Source organism: Pezoporus flaviventris, unplaced genomic scaffold (genome assembly GCF_033815535.1).
Source record: "Pezoporus flaviventris isolate CSIRO_AGI_PZ_B2104156 unplaced genomic scaffold, CSIRO_AGI_Pfla_v1 ptg000072l, whole genome shotgun sequence".
Taxonomy (NCBI): domain Eukaryota; kingdom Metazoa; phylum Chordata; class Aves; order Psittaciformes; family Psittacidae; genus Pezoporus; species Pezoporus flaviventris.
Window position 1 is genome coordinate 3022368 of NW_026892620.1, and position 21636 is coordinate 3044003.

Genomic DNA, 21636 nt, shown 5'->3' on the forward strand with positions numbered 1-21636 from the left:
AGCTCCTGATCATCTCGCTGTAGTAACAGAGAGTTTCTTTAGTATTTGTGCTTTGTTTTCCCTGCCAAACAGGCTTCAATATTCTTACACTCTGTACCTTGATGTGCATTGGTTTGGTATATGTAATTAATCATCTAACCTATGTACTTTGCTTCTTGACTGGATAATACACTTTCAAAATAGGAAATATATACCGTATCATAAATAACGCATTTTCATATTAGATTCTGGTATTAACTTCCTTATTTGTATTAAGCTTTATGATTTTTCTGGAATTTATGACCACTTTTGATTGCACTATAGATTAGAGTAAGTAGCAGTAGCCAACTGAATTCTGTGCTTTTATTCAAAATCACTTCAATTATTAGGAAAAATATAAACATATTAAATATAGGCCTACAAATTCTATTCCAAACTATTATCAATACCTTCCCACTGTTTTTATTCGTGTTTCTAAAAAATATGATCAAAATGACATCATAAGACAGAATTTTTTCAGTAACAGCACAAAAGTTATAAAATGCATTTCTGGTTTATAAATTTAGCTGAAAAGAAACCAACAGTTGTAAGTTACAAGAAGGAACCCATCATCTGAAAGCAACGATACACTTCGACTTTTCATAGACCCATTTCATCCTGTGGATGAGCTACACACACCAAAAAATTACCAGCTTCAACAAAGCATATGCAGTAAATCATATGACCCTTACACCTGCAGAAAAGAGCTGGGTAAGCACCTGAATCTCACACAGTGTCCTGAAGATCATCATCTCAACCTTAGGCCCTTGTGCAACAGTGCAGTGGAAGCAAGTGTCTTGCACACCTCATCCTGTTCACCCTAATGCGCCATTGTGCCTTTTTGATATGATATAGTTCATTTGGCATGTCTGACAGTGTTGTGTCCTCTCATTCACTTGATGAATTTGTTTATCTAGGAGAAATAATATCAGGATTAATTTTCTGTACTTCCCCATGCAGATTCCCAAAGGGCTGGGATATAGTGCGTTGATAGACTCAAGGGATCAACCCAGTCAAAGAAGCACATCATTTTATCAGGCATCTAAGGAAACAGATGTAGGAACTGTACAATTTTACATGTTCTATAGCTAGATCTGACTTCTGCAAACCCTTTCTTAGCATTTAAATTCAGAATGTTGTCTCTCCTGACCAGCACAGATGTGATGAGCCGAGATCTCGGATACACGCCGAAACATCACTGACAATTTGTTGAACTCTGAATAGGTTTTAATCCTTCAAATTTTATTTTTGTGCTCCTTCTCTTTTTACAACCTGTTCTCCTCCCCCACTGCTACAGAGTCCTGTAATTCTGGATTATACGTGGCAAAAGAACAGAATGGCAGATGGGACTGCTCCATATTTAATGCCTTCAGGGAGAAGAACAACACAAGAGCTTGCAGAGCACGTGTGGTCCACCAGCAGTCTGTCAAATCAAACCCTCATTACTATGGGAAGCTAATGCCTCAAGACTGAGAGTCACACAGCTCAGAGACACACTTCTACTGCAAGAAAACCTGCCATTCTCTCATGAATTTATGAAGAATTCAATCTGAATATTTTGTCAATCAGAGATTTTGCTCAGAAGGCTGGAGATTCGGAAGAGGCATGTAAAGAGGGATACGATCACCTCCCTGTTTCTCCCATTCTGGGACCTGATACAGTGGATGGACACTAATAACAGAAAAACTAGATCATAGCTGTATTGAACCTGAAGCTGTGCTTCAATGTGATCTATGTACTTATTTACAGATACACAGAGAGTAACACGTTTGGTATAATGCGCTGTTATAGTATGTTCATACATCCCTTGTCCCAGGTGTTGTTGCATTTTTTAGTGATTAGCATAAAATCTGTCTTCTCTATTAAAAGCAGTGATTTGGCTCTTGAGAAAGGGTAACGCAGAAGCCTGAGCAAGCTGCACAGGCTGAAGACCTTTTTCCCTTCCAATACACTCTTCTCCAAATTTCAAAGCAGTCCCACCATAAACAAGACTTTCCCTGGTCTTCAGTCTGTGCTGTCTGTCTAGCTCCACTTACTGGGAGAAAAGGAAGGGACTTAGCTTCTGGGCCAGTCGCGAAGGGATGACACTATTCCTCCCTTAAATGAGCAACAGTAGAAAGCAAGAAATGTATCTGTCTGCTGCACCACATAGTTGTTGTTTTTTTGACAGCTGAGATGATTAAGTGTGAGCCTGCAGAGCTCATCTGCTGCTATGGTGTCTGTCTGAACAGAAGAGGAAAAAACTGGGGAAAAGCCCATGCCCTGGGGTTAGTCTGGTGCCTGGACAAGTCTGAGCTGTCTCTAGAGTGTGTTCAAGCAGTAGCAGACTCAGACAGTGGACAGAAACCAGTAGTATGTGGTGATAGTTAATGCATCCTGTGACAGCAAAGCAAAACTGAGCAGCCCTCTTCTTCCAGGTGAGAGATGCAGTCTGCATTAAAAGAAATCTGACAGACCCTCCATTAACTAGGTGGTACGTGCTCTTCTCTTCATCTCTGCTGATCCGCAACAGCCACTTCTGGTAAATGATAATGTACCTGATGATAGCCACTGGCAGGGCAGTACCACTTAAGGCAGTGCCCCTCATTTGGCAGAGGATCCTGGTGGTGCAGACACAGGTTGCCTGACCAAGCACGTTTTTTTATAATTGCTAAATGTTATTTCCCTTCTGCAGTGCCACCTGGCGTCGGTTCCTTGAATGGGGATGTATTTCCAATGTCATTTTTCACAAGGCCCTCTATAATCTTTTTGCATGTAGATCTTTTGAAGGCTCAAATGATCGACCCTGCACAACCTTTTGCATGGATGCAAGCATCATTTCCCTCTGTTACTACAGCCACTCAACTGGTGATCTTCAGTGTTTGGGGGAAAAGCACATGGTCCTGCTAACTGAAGCTTTCCTCCTTTCTGCCAGACAGATGATTTCAGTGGATATTCCACATACACCTCCTTTCATGTTCTTACGCCATCCTCCTTATAACAAAACTTACATTAGCATTACCAATTTCATGCTGATAAAGCAGCAGTAGGTTTGTAACATGGCTTACCGTTAAGCTGCCGTGTCAAACAGAAAAGGTCTTTGTGCAATAAGACACGAGCTATGATCTGTTTTAGTGTTGTTCTGCTTTCTGAAGCAGAATATTAGATTCATATCCTGGTGCTTGTTTTACCAAACGTGATGTCTCAGCGTTTGTGTTTTACTTGTCCCATTTCTCTCTCTGCTCTGGTACTCTTGTGTTCTCAGGTTGCAGTTGTTCAGCTGCCTCTTCTGAAGCTAGCCCCGGAGAGAAATATAATCTGGAGAGCTCACCAGGAGAGATCTCTCTTGACAGTCTATAACTTGTTCTTATCGTGCAGCCAAATGGCCTCATGTTTTTATTAAATTACATTATAGAAGATGAGTTGGGGTTTAGACACCAGAAATCCAGAGTTTACCAATCATTTGCCTTCCCGTCATTTCCAGTTGAGAGCTGTATTTTTAAAAATATTTGCTTCCTCTGGACAATGATGCCCATTTCCAAACAGTGATTAATTTAATCTTAAAATATGATAGGCAATTAAAATGAGAGAAAATTTATGATTAGCAGATGCACACACTGTATTAGCTGAGCCAGTACTTAGTAACATAGTTCTCTTATTACATTATTTTTCACAAACAGCCCCCTCAGAACTTCTTTCTACTATTCTGCATGAAGATATCTGGAGTCTGTCATCTGGAATTATAACTACATTAACATGTAACACACAGAGTAATTTCTCACAAAAGTAAGCCTTGAAGATCCCAACTCTGTACTGGAACAAGCCCTGGGCACCCAGTAGCCTCCTCCCTGTACCCTGCTTTCCATGTAGAAGTAGCCAAAGTGTGGTGCCCAGATGTGAGCAATCCTGTAGGCAACATGCAGGGCCCAGATGTGAGCAGTGCTGTACTCCCAAGTAACTAATATCACCTGGTCCATGGGCAGTAGTCTCTACAGCCATGCTGCAGCAAATGTCAACAGATAAGCACAGGTAAGGTTGTAATACTGTGGCACATTATGAAGAAATTTGTGATTTCTCCTAATCACCTAACCTTTTAAAGAATCAACATCAGTGCAACACAGTTAATAAGTATGGGCTAGATAAATGCAGGGATGGTGTTGTATTGTCTTTGTTAAAGAACTGCTATAGCTCCCGATAACATAGGGCCTCACATAGTAACAACAAATGGGAATTGAGAACCCTGAGCCAAGGTTGAATGCATGGCAGTACTCCTGCCTCACATATGCTGAAAGAATACTGAGAAACTGAACATGAGCTGGTTTCAGTGTGTGCTTGCAGCCCAGAAAGCCAAGTGTATCCTGGGCTGCATCAAAAGGAGCGTGACCAGCAGGTCAAAGGAGGTGATCCTGCCCCTCTACTCTGCTCTCGTGAGACCTCACTGGGAGTATTGTGTGCACTTCTGGTGTCCTCAACATGGAACTGTTGGAGCAAGTCCAGAGGAGGGCCATGAGGATGATCAAGGGGCTGGAGCACCTCCTGTATAAAGATAGGCTGAGAAAGTTGGAGCTGTTCAGCCTGGAGAAGGCTACATGGAGACCTCATAGCAGCCTTCCAGTATCTGAAGGGGGCCTATAAGGATGCTGGGGAGGGACTCTTCATTAGGGACTGTAGTGACAGGACAAGGGGTAATGGGTTCAAACTTAAACAGGGAAGTTTAGATTGGATATAAGGAAGAAATTCTTTACTGTGAGGGTGTTGCAGCACTGGAATGGGTTGCCCAAGGAAATTGTGAATGCTCCATCCCTGGCAGTGTTCAAGGCCAGGTTGGACAAAGCCTTGGGTGACATGGTTTAGTGTGAGGTGTCCCTGCCCATGGCAGGGTGTTGGAACTTGATGATCTTAAGGTCCTTTCCAACCCTAACTATTCTATGATTCTATGATATGCCAGCCTGTCTATAATTACACAGCCACAGCTGGTTTTTCCCCAACTGTGAAGTCCTCTCATGATAAACATGACTACCTTTATATTAGGCAAATATATGTAGGCACCTGGAAACCTAAGGTACCCATAACTGAATTTAGATTCCTTACATTATATTAGACAATTCAGGAAATTTCTGATTTTCAGCTAACACTGATATGTCAAGTATTAGCTCAAGTAGGGTTTGTTGTTGAAATTCTTTGTCCAGTTGACCGTCTTAGAATTACTCAGGATGATGTTTTTCCACCTTAATTGATAAACAGCTCTGTCTGTTTTATGTTGTGCTTCTGTCCAGCAGAGGAAGTGACTGGGAAATTAAATGAACCTGCAAAGTATCCTGGTCTGGACTCTGGTTTGTTTGATTATTTGATCACATACTTGGTTGTCTCATAGTGTCTGTATAAGGCAGGACAATAATCCTTGCTATTCAGTTGTAAGAAATCAGAAGCAACTTTAGGCAAATCTCATTTCTTTCAATTACTAGCAACTTATTTGGGAGAAAAGATATTCCAAAATAAGATTATTAGACAACTTTTACAAAAATATTATGCCATTGTTATTATACTCTCTCCCTCATAAAGCAATAGTGATAACTGTAATTGTAATTCAGTGAATTCCAATCTTCATACGAAAAACTATTCTTTCTAAATTATTTGGAATATATTGTTCATTATTTTTTCTCATACTGAGGATTAGAGGTTTTTCTGACTTTTAAAATGCTTTTGGCATTGGAAAGATAATAATGACTTCTTCCTTCCAGTTTAGGAAACCTGAACAATCTGTTTGTAACAAATGTATGCTGCTGGTGTGCCTTCTAGAGATGTACTGAGTACATATCCCTGTCTTTAAATAGAAAGCCGTCAAAGGATAATTGCAGCATTTAAAAATACTGAAAGCATTCTAAGTAGGAAGGAAAGACATCTCAGTGGTTCAAGTATAAGAAGAAGAGAGTGTCTGGGTTATATTCCCAGGCTGGACAGATATTTCCTTTATAACCTTGGGCAGAATGCTTCATCTGTGGCTCTCCATATTTTATTCAGTATAAAATGGGAACTGTAACCCTTTTCTGCCTCAGAGAATACTAAAAATGTTTGTGCTGAGATGGAAGGTATTATCCAACTGTTATTATAAATGGAAGCATGGGATGTGTCTACACAGGCTCTCAGTTAAGAGCTGATCTAATCACACAGAGGAAACCCAAGAAAAAGAGCCAACAAACCTCATTCTCAAAGGCTCCTGTTACTATCCGGTTGTATCTTTCATCTGTATATATGTCTGTCTCCAGGAGCCTGACTCTCTGAGAATATGCTTTGCCACAGATTTTCAGGAAGGAGAAAGTGTTGAGATTAGTTTCTAACCCACTGCCTATTATATTTAAGAAAATTTTGAACAGTATAACACAAAAATGTTTCCTACAAAAAACTAACTTGCCATAGAGTAGAGAAACTTTCCTGCAGGTAGGACCCAAGCCTGGCTCCCCTGCTAAATCTCACACCTAAGAATATCTGTAGCTCCTGTGCTGCTCTTTTTGCCTATAGCCCCTCTATTTCTACCAGTTCAACAGTGGTAATAATAAGATGTACTTAGAAATTCTATAGCATCTGGGAGCATGCAGTGTAGCCTTGGATTCATAAACACATTTAGAAGTCTAAAACCCAACGTTTTAACAGCCATGAGGACCCATCTCCCTACATCCATCACTTTGTAAATTCAGGCCTTAAAAGTCACTTTCTCAGACCAATTTATTGCAACTTTTTATTTAATAGAGTAGAATAGCTTCTCAACTAGGCATAGCAAAACCATTCAACAGTTCAATGCAGGAAGCAGAGAAAAATACTGTATTCACTAATTTAGATACACAGGGTATTAATCATCTGGCTAGAATGTGGCAGACTTGAACACTAGGAATTGTTCTTACGCTTTTAAGAAGGCTATGGATTGAAGTTTGTTTCCTTACAAAAATATAATAATATACACTGATTCCTCCCAATACTGTGAATGAAGTCAGTAATCTCCAAGAATTTTAATGGAAAAAAGCTCAGGCTGGTATGAAACGGACTTTAAGAAATGGTTGATCAGCTTAATGAATACATAGAATTCACTAAGTGAATAGAAATTCTTCTTCTAATATTTGTAGGAAAATGAAACTCAAGATGTATCCTGCAGGGGATATTGTTACCTTGACAGTCACTTTTGTGTGGAAGTATAGTACATATTGTTACGAAGTGACTAATTGCTATACTCAAAATAAACCTGCAGGAAAGAAAAAGAAAATGTTTCCCTCTATTTTTAAAAGTGTTTACACTATACATTTGACACAGCTAGAGGTACAGCTACTTTCAGCATTTTCTTCACTAGTTCACTGGAAAGGAAAAAAATCAGTATCATAAAAACTCTCCAAATACTGAGAGGAGAGCAGAAAAATCAATAAGCACTTTAAAAAGCATTAGAGAATGAAATCTTCAGAGTGACCCCTTAAAGAGTAGATAGTCAGAAAACTGCTTAAATACAGCTAGTTCAAATATAACAACCACAACATGACATTTGCTTATCAGATATTAATGCTTTTAATATTTAAAACAAAAGCATGGGAAGAATTGAATCCTTCTTTGCCAACTGGTTGCTGTCTCTTCTCCCCTGTGACAAGGATTAAAACCCAAACCTTGACCTTGAGGCTTTCAGCTAACACAGATGTGAGAGTTGCTATTGGCATGAGAAATATGCACCTGGGGAAATGAGCAAGCAAAGTAAGGTTAATGGAGTAAGTTTAAAGTAAGGTTAAAAGCAAAGTAAGGTTAAAAGCAAAGAAAATGAAAAAAACCCTCTGAACTTATTGCTTTATAGTGAAATTAGCTAAAACAACACTAAAGGAGAAAATTGATCAGAAAACTCCAATTAGCTTGTCATTCCTGCTTGTACAGTATTGCAATGCTTTGTAGAGCTTTGTTACTGACTTATGCTACTTTAATGAGTTACTTTTGCCTAGTGGTATTACCACATAGAATCATAGAATGGTTCGGACTGGAAAGGACCTTAAGATCACCTAGTTCTAACCCCCCTACCATGGCCAGTGACACCTTCCCTCAGATCAGGTTGCTCCAAGCCCCATCCAACCTGGCCTTGAACACTGCCAGGGATGGGGCAGCCACAACTTCTCTGGGCAAAATATTCCAGGGCCTCACTACCCTCAGAGTAAAGAATTTCTTTCTTATATCCAATCTGAACTTTCCCTCTTTAAGCTTGAAGCCACTACCCCTTGTCCTATCAGTGCAGTCCTTAATGAAGAGTCCCTCCCCAGCATCCTTGTAGACCCCCTTCAGATACTGGAAGGCTGCTATGAGGTCTCCACGCAACCTTCTCTTCTTCAGGCTGAACAGCCCCAACTTTCTCAGCCTGTCTTCATATGGGAGGTGCTCCAGTCCCCTGATCATCCTCATGACCTTCCCCATGACTTGTTCCAACAGTTCCATGTCCTTTTTATGTTGAGGACACCAGAAGTGCACACAATACTCCCAGCGAGGTCTCATGAGAGCAGAGTAGAGGGGCAGGATAACCTCCTTCAACCTGCTGGTGACGCTCCTTTTGATGCAGCCCAGGACATAGAATCATAGAATAGTTAGGGTTGGAAAGGACCTTAAGATCATCAAGTTCCAACCCCCCTGCCATGGGGAGGGACACCTTACACTAAATCATATCACCCAAGGCCTCGTCCAACCTGGCCTTGAACACTGCCAGGGATGGAGCATTCACAACCTCCCTGGGCAAACCTTTCCAGTGCCTCACTACCCTAACAGGAAAGAATTTCCTTCCTATATCCAATCTAAACTTCCCCTTTTTAAGTTTGAACCCGTTACCCCTTGTCCTGTCACTGCAGTCTCTAATGAAGAGTCCCTCTCCAGCATCCCTATAGGCCCCTCTTCAGATACTGGAAGGATGCCATGAGGTCTCCACGCAGCCTTCTCTTCTCTAGGCTAAACAGCCCCAACTTCCTCAGCCAGTCTTCATACAGGAGGTGCTCCAGTCCCCTGATCATCCTCATGGTCCTTCTCTGGACTTGTTCCAACAGCTCCATGTCCTTTTTATGCTGAGGACACCAGAACTGCACACAATACTCCAGGTGAGGTCTCATGAGAGCAGAGTAGAAGGGCAGGATCACCTCCTTTGACCTGCTGGTCACGCTCCTTTTGATGCAGCCCAGGATACGGTTGCCTTTCTGGGCTGCGAGCGCACACTGAAGCAGGCTCATGTTCATTTTCCCGTCGACCAATGCCCCCAAGTCCTTCTCCGCAGGGCTGCTCTGAATCTTTTCTCTGCCCAACCTGTAGCTGTGCCTGGAATTGCTTCGACCCAGGTGTAGGACCTTGCACTTGTCATGGTTAAACTTCATGAGGTTGGCATCAACCCACCTCACAAGCGTGTCAAGGTCCCTCTGGATGGCATTCCTTCCCTCCAGCCTGTCAACCGAACCACACAGCTTGGTGTCATCGGCAAACTTGCTGAGGGCGCACTCAATCCCACTGTCCATGTCAGCGACAAAGATGTTGAACAAGACTGGTCCCAACACCGATCCCTGAGGGACACCACTCGTTACTGGTCTCTAGCTGGACATTGAGCCATTGACCACAACTCTTTGTGTGCGGCCATCCAGCCAGTTCTTTATCCACCGAGTGGTCCATCCATCAAATTGATGTCTCTCCAATTTAGAGACAAGGATGTCGTGTGGGACAGTGTCGAACGCCTTGCACAAGTCCAGGTAGATGGCATCCACTGCTCTACCCCTGTCCATCAGTTCTGTAGCCCCATCATAGAAGGCCACCAAATTGGTCAGGCAGGATTTCCCCTTAGTGAAGCCATGCTGGCTGTCACCAAGCACCTTGTTGATTTTCATGTGCCTTAGCATGCCTTCCAGGAGAATCTACTCCAAGATTTTGCCAGGCACAAAGGTGAGACTGACTGGTCTGTAATTCCCTGGGTCATCCATTTTCCCCTTCTTGAAAATGGGGCTTATATTTCCCTTTTTCCAGTCGTTGGGAACTTCACCTGACTGCCATGATTTTTCAAATATGATGGCCAGCGGCTTCACAACTTCATTTGCCAGCTCCTTCAGGACCCATGGATGGATCTCATCAGGACCCACAGATTTGTGCACATTCAGTTTTTTAAGATGGTCTCGAACCAGTTCCTCTCCTACAGTGGGCACAAGGTCCTCATTCTCACAGTCCTTGCATCTGCCTTCCAAGACTTGGGTGGTGTGGTCAGAGCCTTTGCCAGTGAAGACCGAGGCAAAGAAGTCATTCAGAACCTCAGCCTTCTCCAAATCCTGTGTAGCCAGTTCTCCCAAGAGCTTCCTGAGGGGGCCTACGTTCTCCCTTGTCTGTTTTTTATTTGCTACATACCTGTAGAATCCCTTCCTGTTATCTTTAATACCTCTAGCTAAGTTTAATTCTAACTGAGCCTTAGTTTTCCTAACCTGGTCCCTAGCTTCTCGGACAACATCCCTGTACTCTTCCTATGCCACCTGTCCTTGCTTCCACTTATTATAAGCCTCTTTTTTCAATTGAATTTTCCTCAGGAGCTCCTTATCCATCCAAGAAGGTCTCCTGGCCCTCCTGCTGCACTGGTTTCTGGGAGGTGAGTGCACACTGAAGCCAGCTCCTATTTGACCAACACCCCCAGGTCCTTCTCCGCAAGCCTGCTCTGAATCTCTTCTCCACCCAGCCTGTAGCTGTGCCTGGGATTGCCCGGACCCACATGTAGGACCTTGTACTTTGCTTTGCTGAGCTTCATGAGTTGGCATTGGCCAAACTCTAAAGTATAAATACATCAGTACATTTTGACTGGTCTGCTACATGCTATTTTTATATTCAGTATCTTATTTTGATAGTTTCCACTCCCCTCCTTTGTCTGGGGCTGAGAAAGATCAAAACCCTTTGCTCTAAAATACTGAAGCCAGATATGGTCAAAACTATTGAAAATATGATGTTGTATACAAAATGAAACATATATTTGGAAATATTAACTCACTCTTATTACAGAACTTCATTTTCCAGGCTCCCTTCCAAAATTATTGATCTCCTTTTTAAAAGGAAATAGTTGTCACAAGGTGGCTTTAATTTTCAAAAACATTTTAACAGCATTTGGGGGGGGGGGGGGGGGTGACAAAATAGAAGCATTTTTGCAAAAGTTTCATCAAATCACTTTCTGGTACAAGATGATTCAATGAGATTTCTTTACTGCAACTCTAACAAGACTGTGACACTATGGGCACACAGAAACCTGGAAAATGTCAGGTAGTTTTACTGAGCTTGCTGGAATGCCTGTTTGCTGGCTGCAGTTTTACTATTAATTGAGAAGATACATAATGCTGTTCTCCCCTCCATGATCAGTAACATTTAATATTGAGTGGGTTTCAGTGTGTGCCTGTCTGTATATCTTCATGTTGGAAAAGAATTCTGTTTATGGCTAAGAAGCACTGGACTGATAAAACAAAAACTTATCAGGTTGTGGCAGCACCACCAGAGGAAACAACTGTTCTGAGAAGCAAAACATTACTACAGGTTCCAATTTATAGGATAGCTAGTATTACATCTTGAACTGTTGCTTTACTCTAAATACTGAGCAGAATTCCAAAATAGAAAAAAAAATAAAAAGTCCTTAGTTTTGCCCTTATATAGCTTAAATCGTAGTTTCTGGCATCTCTTAAGTATTTCAAAACACAGGTTTCTTTTTTGATACAAATGCCAATCCAGTGGACCTTTCTGTAGGTGTACAGCATTTTGAAACACACTTCAGGCTTCTCAGTCAACAGAACAGCTAAAGTGAAGAGTTTAGAAAATGGAGAGGTAGTAGTAATATTGTGAAAGTCCCAGTAAGTAGGCTGCAATGCAGAACTAAGACACTCAGGAGAGTTAAACTTGGATAAAACTCCCTCTTCACCTAAGGCCTACTTGTGCAAAGGGAAAAATCTACCAGAAATCAAGCCACAGCACCTCTTTCTGGAACACGCCCTTCAGAAACGCGGCCTTCCCCTTCATACTGCAGACTCAACATAGCAGGGCTCTAGGCTGTTATAGGGTTGCCTATGTGGAAAATATATGCTGCGGTACAGAAGTCAGATGGTGTCAGAACCAGCAGACCCAGATGCTGCTCCTTCAGGGCTGTGATATGCTAAGTAAGGCACAGATAGTATCCTCCACTGTCTGCAGCCACTATAATTATTGGCATATAATTCTTATATGACACAAAAAAGTCAATCTGGCACAGTGGAATGCTAGAGATGTCAGCATGATGCTCTACTCATGATTTGGCTGTCCCACCAACAGCTAGTGCTGTCTAAGGTACTGTGTCCTGTAGACATAACCATGAAGGAGCTGAGAAAACCAGAACAATTAATCCTAAGGTTTTTTATAAGGGTAGGAATCTTTTCTTAGCATTATTACTTAAATTTAGAAAGCTTAAGACCAAAAGGGATTACGATACCCTCCAGTCTGATCTTCTGCACAACATAAACACAACTCAGTTGCTTTTGTGTCAGTTTCTATCTGCTCACTAGGCCTGTAACAGAAGGCTGATTTAAAATGTTTGAGATCTGGAGAAAGTGCCATGCTCTTAAACACCTCTCTCTACTGGTTGAACATCCCTACTGAATTAAACCCTTTCTTTTTTTTACTAGCCTTATTTTTGGCAAGCTTCAACTTTCATCTCCTGCTGGATCTCACTGTACATTCTTCTGCTATAAAGCTATGTAACAGCAAAAATATGTTCTTTATGTAGCAGCTCTGAACACAAGTTTTTTTAAGCTTCTGTAGATAAACTGAATTCCTTGTAAGTCAGTCACTGTCATACTTCTAAAAGCATGCATTTATCTATGTTAACTTATGAATTTTCTGTACTATGAAAAATCTGAGCAGCTATTGCTTTTTTTCATAGTCTGATGCTCAGAGGCCAAGCAGCAAGGTGAACTAAGTTTACAGCTATACAGTAAGCAAAAATAGTCAGTATTTTCTTTTTCTCAATTTTCAAAAATGAAATAAAATTCTCCATGTCATAAAAATGCTGGAGGACATAATAAGCTGATTTAAGCTGCACTGGAGCTGGTAAAACCACAATAACCTGCATATGTTAGCAACCTGCCTTATCAGAATTAGCATTTGTAAAGAGGATTGCAGGATTAATTATTTTCATTAAGAGAAAAGCAAGGAGATCTATCTGTGAGCAGCAGAACTAATGAAACTTCGCTTCCTCCATTTCCCAGCAATTTGCATCCTTCCTGCCTCTTTCTGCTCACTTTCCACATTATCTCCAGAGCTCTCTCTCCTTTACACCTTTGGCTCCTGCATCATCCATCAGGCTTGGCAAGAAAGGTTCAGAGCTAGGTGTATATACCTAGCTGTCCAGGGTGTGCATACCAATCAGCTGCTTTGCTAACAGCAAACACAATAGGGATAACTAAGTTCTCCTTACCTTTCTTTTCAAGGGGGCACTAATTTGACCTTAATACTCTCACTGACTAATTTCATTAGATTTTTCTTAAGTAATATCCTTAAGAACTCCACCCCTCTACTAAATTTGTTTAAAATTGGTGAAGAGATCCAAGAGTTATGAAGAGGCACAGACACAGAGTAACTGCTGAGCCTCCTTTTGTTAGGAAAAGGGGCTAGAAATGAAAGAATACATTCCCAGTAATGTAATTGTCAGCTATTACAGTGCTTCAGAAACATAATGTAGGATGTAGTTTTGCTGAAGTTGAAAAGCTTAAATTAGTATTTGTACTTTTGCTTGCAGGCACACACAATTGAGCACATTTTAATGGCATGTTCTTATTGTGCTGCTCTGTAATATGTTTTGATTCCAGAATGGTGACACTATTGCCACAGGTAAAATGACCAGCATAACCAGAGAGAATTACTAACATCCACTTGAAAGCAGTAACAGGATATTTGTGAGTGACTGGATTCCCTTGGAATGTAAAGATTTTTTAAAAGAACATCGCTTCCTGTTATTATTGTCAAAGTGGTGTTTTTGTTTTTTTTCCATGTGAACAACCATATTTGCTGCTTGATAGATTAACACCTTCCGTGATGGAATCTAAATCTGGAGCGATCATCAGCAGTAGTGACCCACTGGCTTTTTGTAGGACAACAACTGTGTTTGCTTCAGATGGAGAATGGAAGAGACAGTCTGCTGCTTGGTACAAAAATATGGCACACCATCTCTGAAGTCTTTCTTAGAGAATTATTAGAGATGCAGCTTTCTCTCTCCTCCCCCCTGGCTTTATTCACATGGGATAAAGTTCTGGTAACTATTAACTTTGGGTTCTACCGTACTTCTCAAAAGAGCCTGAACAAAGTATCACTAAGATTTGAAGAGCTATAATCTGAGTGGTGAGACTATGATAGTTCAACTACAATATTCCAAGTGACAAAACCCCATACATCCTCAATGAATTTCAGTTCTGCACTGCCATCAAGATTAATGTGACAAGATTGCCATCAAGTCTCTGTCAGTAATGCTAGTGATAAGCCACCATTTACATCTATAATGTTCCCATAAGGAAAGGCCTGCATGTGTGTCTGTGGAAGGAATACACACAAAATCATAGCTACACTGTGAAGAGATAATAAAGCCAACAGGGGCTGCCAGAAAGTGTACTGCACAGTAGGCATGTATTTATATCAAGCTCCAGCAGCACAGCAGAATAATTACTCTCTAAATATGTATTTTGGGCTGGACCCAGTGTGAATTTACTAAGTAAAAGAAATGGAAGACAGATGTCTTGTGAAGTCTGTGTCCATGTTAGGGGATGACAAGCCTGACAAGCTCTGTTTTGCCCACTGGAGGCCAAGACCTTCGCAGGGGACTAGGGCTGCCCAGCCTCAAGGCTGAGGGATGAATGTGGATGGAGTACCTGATGGACTTAATCTGATAGACTCATCAACTTATCTTTATGAGCTTAAAGGCTAACATTAACTTAGCCACATTGCTTGGTGGACTTGCTGAAATTTTAACAATGGGTAGCAACTTATATATGTCTCAGATGATGACCGTAGAAGTGAATAATGTTAGGGCAACAGTCAGCAAAGTACTGTTTACAGCGGCCAAACCAGATGAAACAAGGGGGGGAAAAGTAATAATGACAAGAGGAGATCATGACCACCAATTCATAGACCACCTACCCCAGGTATACCACATCCTCAAAAGATTAAGAAAGTGAAACTCTTATATGGGGAGATTTAGGTTGGATCTAAGGAAGGAGTTCCTTCCTGTAAGATCAGTGAGGCACTGGAATAGGCTGCCCAAGGAAGCTGTGGCTGCTCCATCCCTGGCAGCGTTGAAAGCCACGATGGACAGGGCCTCGAGCAACCTGGTCTAATGTGAGGCATCCCTGCCCATGGCACGGGTTGGAACTATATGATCTTAAGGTCTTTTCCAACCCTAATCATTCTATGTTAGGTGAGTCAGTTTTAGCCAATCATAAGAGTGAATAACAATACATATGTGCTAGGAGATTGAATATGTTAATGTTCAGTGTGTATAAATAATTGTGGTTTGGGAAGCTTTGGTGTACTAGTTTTGTGGTATTACCACCTAGCACCCATCTCTGCAGACATGAAATAAACACCTTGGCCCTGTGTGTTTATTGGCTTCTTGCAAACCTGGTGAAAGAACCCAGATTTGGGACAACAGAACTTCACACATTTTTCCAGATCTGCAGATGACAGCCTCAAGCCATGCCAGGGGAGGTTTAGACTGGATATTAGGAAAAACTTCTTCACCAAAAGGGTGATGAGATTTTGGAACAGGCTGCCCAGGGAAGTTGTGAAGTCACCATCATTGGAGGCGTCAAAACCAGTGTAGTGACATGCTTTAGCTTTAGGCTTGGCAGTCCTGGGGTAACGGTTGGACTTGATGATCTTCAAGTTCTTTTCCAACCTACTTGATTCTATGACTCATAACTACTTTGTGTGGAAAAGTTACCAACGTGCCGGGACTCCCCAGGGCTGTGAGTCACAGCAAGTGCAGCACAGCAAGTCACCCTGCTTGTTCTTCTCTGAGGGGGAATGAATGAGCCTGATCTCCCCAGCTTTTGGGGAAACTCAAATGCTGTTGCAGAATGGGAATTTTCTATTTAATTTTGGGAATTCAGGGGACACTTTCGGCCAGGGTTGGTGCGCATCGCAGGTGTTGCAGCACTGGCCTAGGCCCGGTTCCCACCGCGTTGCCTCAGGACAGCCAGGTCCTCCCCACCCCTGCGTGCCCTCCTCGCGGGTGCCCCGGGCTCGGCGGCAGCTCGGATCCTGCACGGGTCTGCGGCGGAAAGGGACGTGTGTCCCTGTGTGTGTATGCATGTGCCTGTCGCCTGCCCCGGAACCCCCGGGCCAGGGGGGCGGCGGCGCGGCGGAGCGTGTTCCCGGAGGCACGCTCCGATGCCGCCCGGCGCGCTGGGGCATTGTGGGTGCCTGGCTGCCGCCGATGCGGCTTTCGGCGGGTTCTGTTAAAATGGCGCCCTAAGGCGGCGGTGGCCGGTGCTGCCGGGTCCTTGCGCTGCTTAGCGGGAGGGGCGCGCTTCTTCTCCTCCCTTCCGCTGTCATCCCGCCGTGCCTCCGGCTCCGCAGCCCGCTCCCCCGCTACACACACCTCCTGCCTCCCGGGCGGCGATGGCGACCCCGGACCAAAAATCCCCCAACGTTTTGCTGCAGAACCTCTGCTGCCGCATCCTGGGCAAAAGCGAAGGTAACGGCTCTCTCGCGCCATTCCCTCCGCCGGCAGCCGATAAAGCTACCGGCAGCGGGGTGGGTGGAGGAGGGATGCGACGAGGAGGGTGTGCGAGCCCGGCGGGGAGAGGGGATGCCGGGGCGGGGGGACGCCCGTGACACCGAGAGAAGCTGTGCTGGCCCCGCCGGACCTGACCGGCCGCCAAGGGCGTCCCCCTCGTCCCCGTGGTTGTGGCCCGGCCCGTCGCGGCAGGGCTTGAGGAGGCGGGCTGGCAGCCCGGGCGATGCGCCCCGGGCCTCTGGGCGACTCTGCTGCTGGCGGGGTGGCCGCGGCAGCCTGAGCCTGAGCTGCGGACGGCTGGGGAGCGCTGTGGCGGCCCACGAGCGGCCCCGTCCCTCGGAGCGCATCGCGGGGTGATGATGGCGCTCCCGCCCTGTGGGGAACACGGCACCGCTCCGGCGGGGCTTGGGGCAAAAGGTGGCTCCTGTCCGCGTTCAGGTACCTTTGCCTTCCTCCGGTGTCTGCTCCAGTCGAAGCATTGCCATCCCCATGGTCCTCCACAGGTTCTCTGCATCTTGGTGCTTCTTTGATCCTCTAGCCAGGGAGTGAATCTCTTGCCTGTTTGCGTAAGTTTCTATCTGTTGCAAACAAGGCAAACACTTTATAGTCAGAGCAGTCTGAGTTTGCAGTCAGAGGGTGGAAAGAAAGAGGTACATGGGCTAAGTCTCCTTTTTAAGTTGCTCTGTTTATAAGCATTGCTCACTAGACAATTTCATAAAATCATAGAATCAACCAGATTGGAAAAGACCTTTAAGATCCTCAAGCCCAACCATTCCCCAGCCCTGCCAGCGCCACCACTAAACCATGTCGCTAAGGGTCTTGTCTACATGATTTGTGAACGCTTCCAGGGATGGTAACTCCACCCTGAGTAGCCTGTTCCAATATTAGACCACCCCTTGGGGAAGACATTGTTCCTCATCTCAAGTCTAAACCTTTCCTGGTGCATCTTGAGGCCATTTCCTTGTCCTGTCACTTTTTCCTTGGGAGCAGAGACCAGCAACCTCCTGGCTCCATCCTCCTGTCAGGTAGTTGTAGCCATAGCCATAGCTTTTGTTGTATCTATTTTCCTGTATCTATTTCTTCCTTATTAGTAATGGCTGAAAAGTTGTTTATGTGTTCTTTTCTCTATCCATGCCACTATTCTGGCAAGTCTCTTCTGTTACTTTTAGGTATTTCTGACAGCAGCTAATAATTCTAATAATTGACCTGTTTCAAAAAATTGGGTTTGAATTGACTAAGCCATGGTCTATATGTGAGTTACTGCTATCTTAGAAGTCTAGAAAATGAGTGAGTGACAAGGTGAAAATATATACTTCTTGTCTCTCAAATTTTGTTTCTGTCTGTTGGAGACAGTATCTCATAGACTCATACACCATCCTTGTCTCTAAATGGCACAGGTATCGGTATAATGGGTGAGCTACTTGTGGATAAAGAACTGGCTGGATGGGCAACATCCGAAGAGTCGCAGTTAATGTCCCAATGATGAAATTGAGATCAGTAACAGGTGGTCACTCTCAGGCATTTGTATTGGGACTGATGCTTGTCAGTGTCTTTATTAATGACATAATCTGATTGAGTGTACCCTCAGCAGGTTTGCAGATGACACCAAGCTGAGTGGTGCAGCTGCTGTTCTTAGGGAAGGGATGCGATCCAGTGGGACCTCGAAGGCTCGAGAGATGGGCCTGTGTGAACCTCATCAAGTTCAATAAGAACAAGTGCAAGGTCCTGCCCAGGACTGGGGCAGTCCCCAGTATCAGTATGGACTGGGGGATGAATGGATTGAGAGCAGCTTTGTAGAGAAGGACTTGGGGGTGTTGGTGGATGAAAAGCTGGACGTGAGCTAGCAATGTGTGCTTGCAGCTTAGAAAGCCAATTGTATCCTGACCTCCATAAAAAGAAGCATGCCCCTCAGGTCAAGAGAGGTGATTCTCCCCCTCTATTCTGTTCAGGTGAGACCCCACCTGGAGTAATGCATTCATCTTTGGGGCTACCAATACAAGAGAGACACGGACCTACTCAAGCAAGTCCAGTGGAGGGCCGTGAAAATTATCAGAGGGCTGCAACACCTTTCCTATGAAGAAAGACTGAGACAATTTGGGTTGTTCAGCTTGGGAAAGAGAAGGCTTATTGAAGAGACCTTATTGTGGCTTTTCAGTACTTAGAGCTTAGAAGAATGACAGACTTTTTACCAAGGCCTGAAGTGACAGGACATAGGGTAATAGTTTTAAACAGAAAGAGGTTATGTTTAGATTGGACATAAAGAAGAATTTTTTTTATGATGAAGATGGTAAAGCACTGGAAAAGGTCACAAGATAAGTTGTGGATGCCCCATCCCTGGAAGGTCAGATTAAACAGGGCTTTGAGCAACCTGATCTAGTGAAAGATACGCCTGCCCTTGGCAGGAGGGTTGTACTAGGTGGTCCTCAAACCCAAACCATTTTGTGATTATGTGGTTCATCTGAGAAGCTTGGAAGAGTAGGTAAAGAAGTTGCAAGCTCTTTCTCTTCCCTGAAATGTTGAGTTAGGACTCCTTCACAGAAACATTCTGTTGATAGGTGATCTTGCGGATCTTTTCCAACCTAAATTATTCTATGATCAACAGCTGTTGATTGCTGTGTTTTGTTTTCCGAAATCCATTCCCTCCATTTTATGTCTAAGTCTTCTGCAAGGCCATAGATTTCCCATTTCCAAAATTGTCAATCTGTAATAATTCTGTGACAGGAACTCCTGTTGTGAGATTTTATCAGGATGTGGTGTTTCTTTTCTCTTATCTCCCCCATGTTAATGGTAGCTTCTGAACTGTTTAATACCTCTTGTGTTTTTATGTAACCACACATTTCTTTTAGCGACCTGTCTAACTCTATATTAAAGGATATTTTATATTAGTTAGCCTACAGTTCTAAGGTACTATTATAGCTTCGCTTCTAATGCTGTTTCTTGCTTTTAACGTCCCTTGAAAACTTTTTTCTAATACAAGTGGTGTATGTTCTTACCTAAGAGCACTTCAGACTTTTTGTTACCAGAAATCTGAAATTATTGTGTTAGTTCTGCCTACAAAAAGAAAGAAAAAAAAGAAAAAAGGCTTGTTTTATCGAAGTAGTGGAGGCCTCTGTGAGGACATTATTCTATGTTGCGTAATCTTTTCGAGACTCTTGGATTTGAAAGGGGTTGGAATTTAAACTCAGTATAAGCTTGTTTCTAGGTATTGAGTATCTTGTCTATGTCTGTGGTACTTACAAAAGTCAAACAGAGCATGAGAATAGAAACAGAAACCTCTGTGATTATCAGTCAAGGTATGAGTATTGAGGAGAGGTGGCTCACTTCTACTGACTTTGGATCTAGCCTTTTTTTTGAAGCCATGGTTTCTATACATCTGTCTCTTCTGACTGGAATAAGAAGTTTATTTGCAAGCAACATGTATGAAAGCATGCAAGCAAACTGATTTTTGTGATTTTTGCTTTTTTAAACCCTTTCCTGTATGATTCTACTAATGTGACTAAAATCTCTTGCATGTGTGACTGATGAAAAGTGAAATTTTGCCCAACATCACGGTAAGCTGTAGTCCACTACACCTGTTCACTTGTGGGTTGTCTGAAGACTTCTTTGAAGTAAAAAACTTCAAAACCAACCTCAAACCGCATAGTGTGGGTTGTCTGCCACATTTACCATCACACACATGTTTTTATGCCTGTGACAGGTTGGAAGCCCGTCCTTACTCTGCTCTGTATTTGTGTGTTACAGTCAGAGGGACTCTAGCACTGAAGGCTCACTGTTCTAACATTACTTCTCTTGAAGATCAACTGCAGTATGCATGTTAGTTTGTTGTTAGCTCAGCTATTGATTTAAGCGCATAGTGACTGGTGAATCAAAAAGTGTACGTGACAAGTCTCGGCTGAAAGGTCTGTATGGTGATTGTCGTGTCTGTGTCCATCCCCAACCCCCCTTGTTTCTATGTCCAAGTAATGATTAAAGAAAAAGGAATTATGTTAGTACCAGCATCCTCTGTGTGGAGATAGATGTACGTATTCCTCAGTGGTAAGGAAACCACCAGACAAGTTATTTAGCATCTTACTGTTCTTCAGGCTTGTAGCTGTAATTTCCTTTCCGCACAGGATAAGATTGAAGTATAGTATTTGGTGTGGCTAGTGGTCTACGTGCAGCTTCTCTCCTCCTTGTGTACTGATGAAGTTAGGCAGCTTTGTATATACTCATTCTCTTTTTTTGAAGCAAACTTTACAAGTTGCAGTTTAGTTTTTGGTAAGTAATTTATGGTGTTTAGTTACTTCTATAGAATTTAGGGGAAAAAAGCTTTGATAGTTGAGATATCTTTAAATTTAGTAGAGAAATTTCTAGTAAAAAATTGTAACAAGAAGCTGAAGCTAGGTGCAAAGAGCCATCTTTAACTATTTGCATAGTTAGCCTGCTGTGAATGTCTTGAAATCCTAGCTTTTGATACCTTCCTGGAATAAGTGCTCTAGTTAAATAGAGTTGGGTGAAGTGTAATGGGTAAGTAATAGAAAGGAGTTGAGATTTGACAATCTAATGGTTCTTCCTACCTGCACGTTCCCTGAATTTGTACTTCAGAATGTTTGTTCTACTTAGCTGTGTTCCTTCTCAGCACTTCATTACGTTTGTGAGGAAGTTATGGCTTCAGAAAGAGCTGAAGGAGTTCGTTTATGTAATGTCTGCATCATAATAGTGCACTTAGAGCTAATGTGGTTTGAGTGGTCTTAACGCTGCATCCATGTCTACATTCTGCAATCCCATGCCTGAACTCCTCTGTAAACCCAGCAGACAGCAGGCTCCATCAAGGATTCTTTCATTTCTGCCCATGATGACCTTAGGGGGCCTTCCAACAACATAAATATTGTTAAAAATTTATG

At 43.0% G+C, this 21636-nt stretch overlaps 1 protein-coding gene across 1 annotated transcript in view; it reads left to right on the forward strand.

Annotated features, from left to right (window-relative positions):
• Window positions 1-16382: 16382 nt before the first annotated feature.
• TUBGCP3 (tubulin gamma complex component 3) overlaps window positions 16383-21636 on the forward strand; it is a 51977-nt gene continuing 46723 nt past the window's right edge. The window contains exon 1 of the mRNA XM_061472745.1: window positions 16383-16711. Within this exon, the coding sequence (XP_061328729.1) occupies window positions 16636-16711 (76 nt within the window). The 5' untranslated portion in view covers window positions 16383-16635. The remainder of the gene's footprint in view (window positions 16712-21636) is intronic.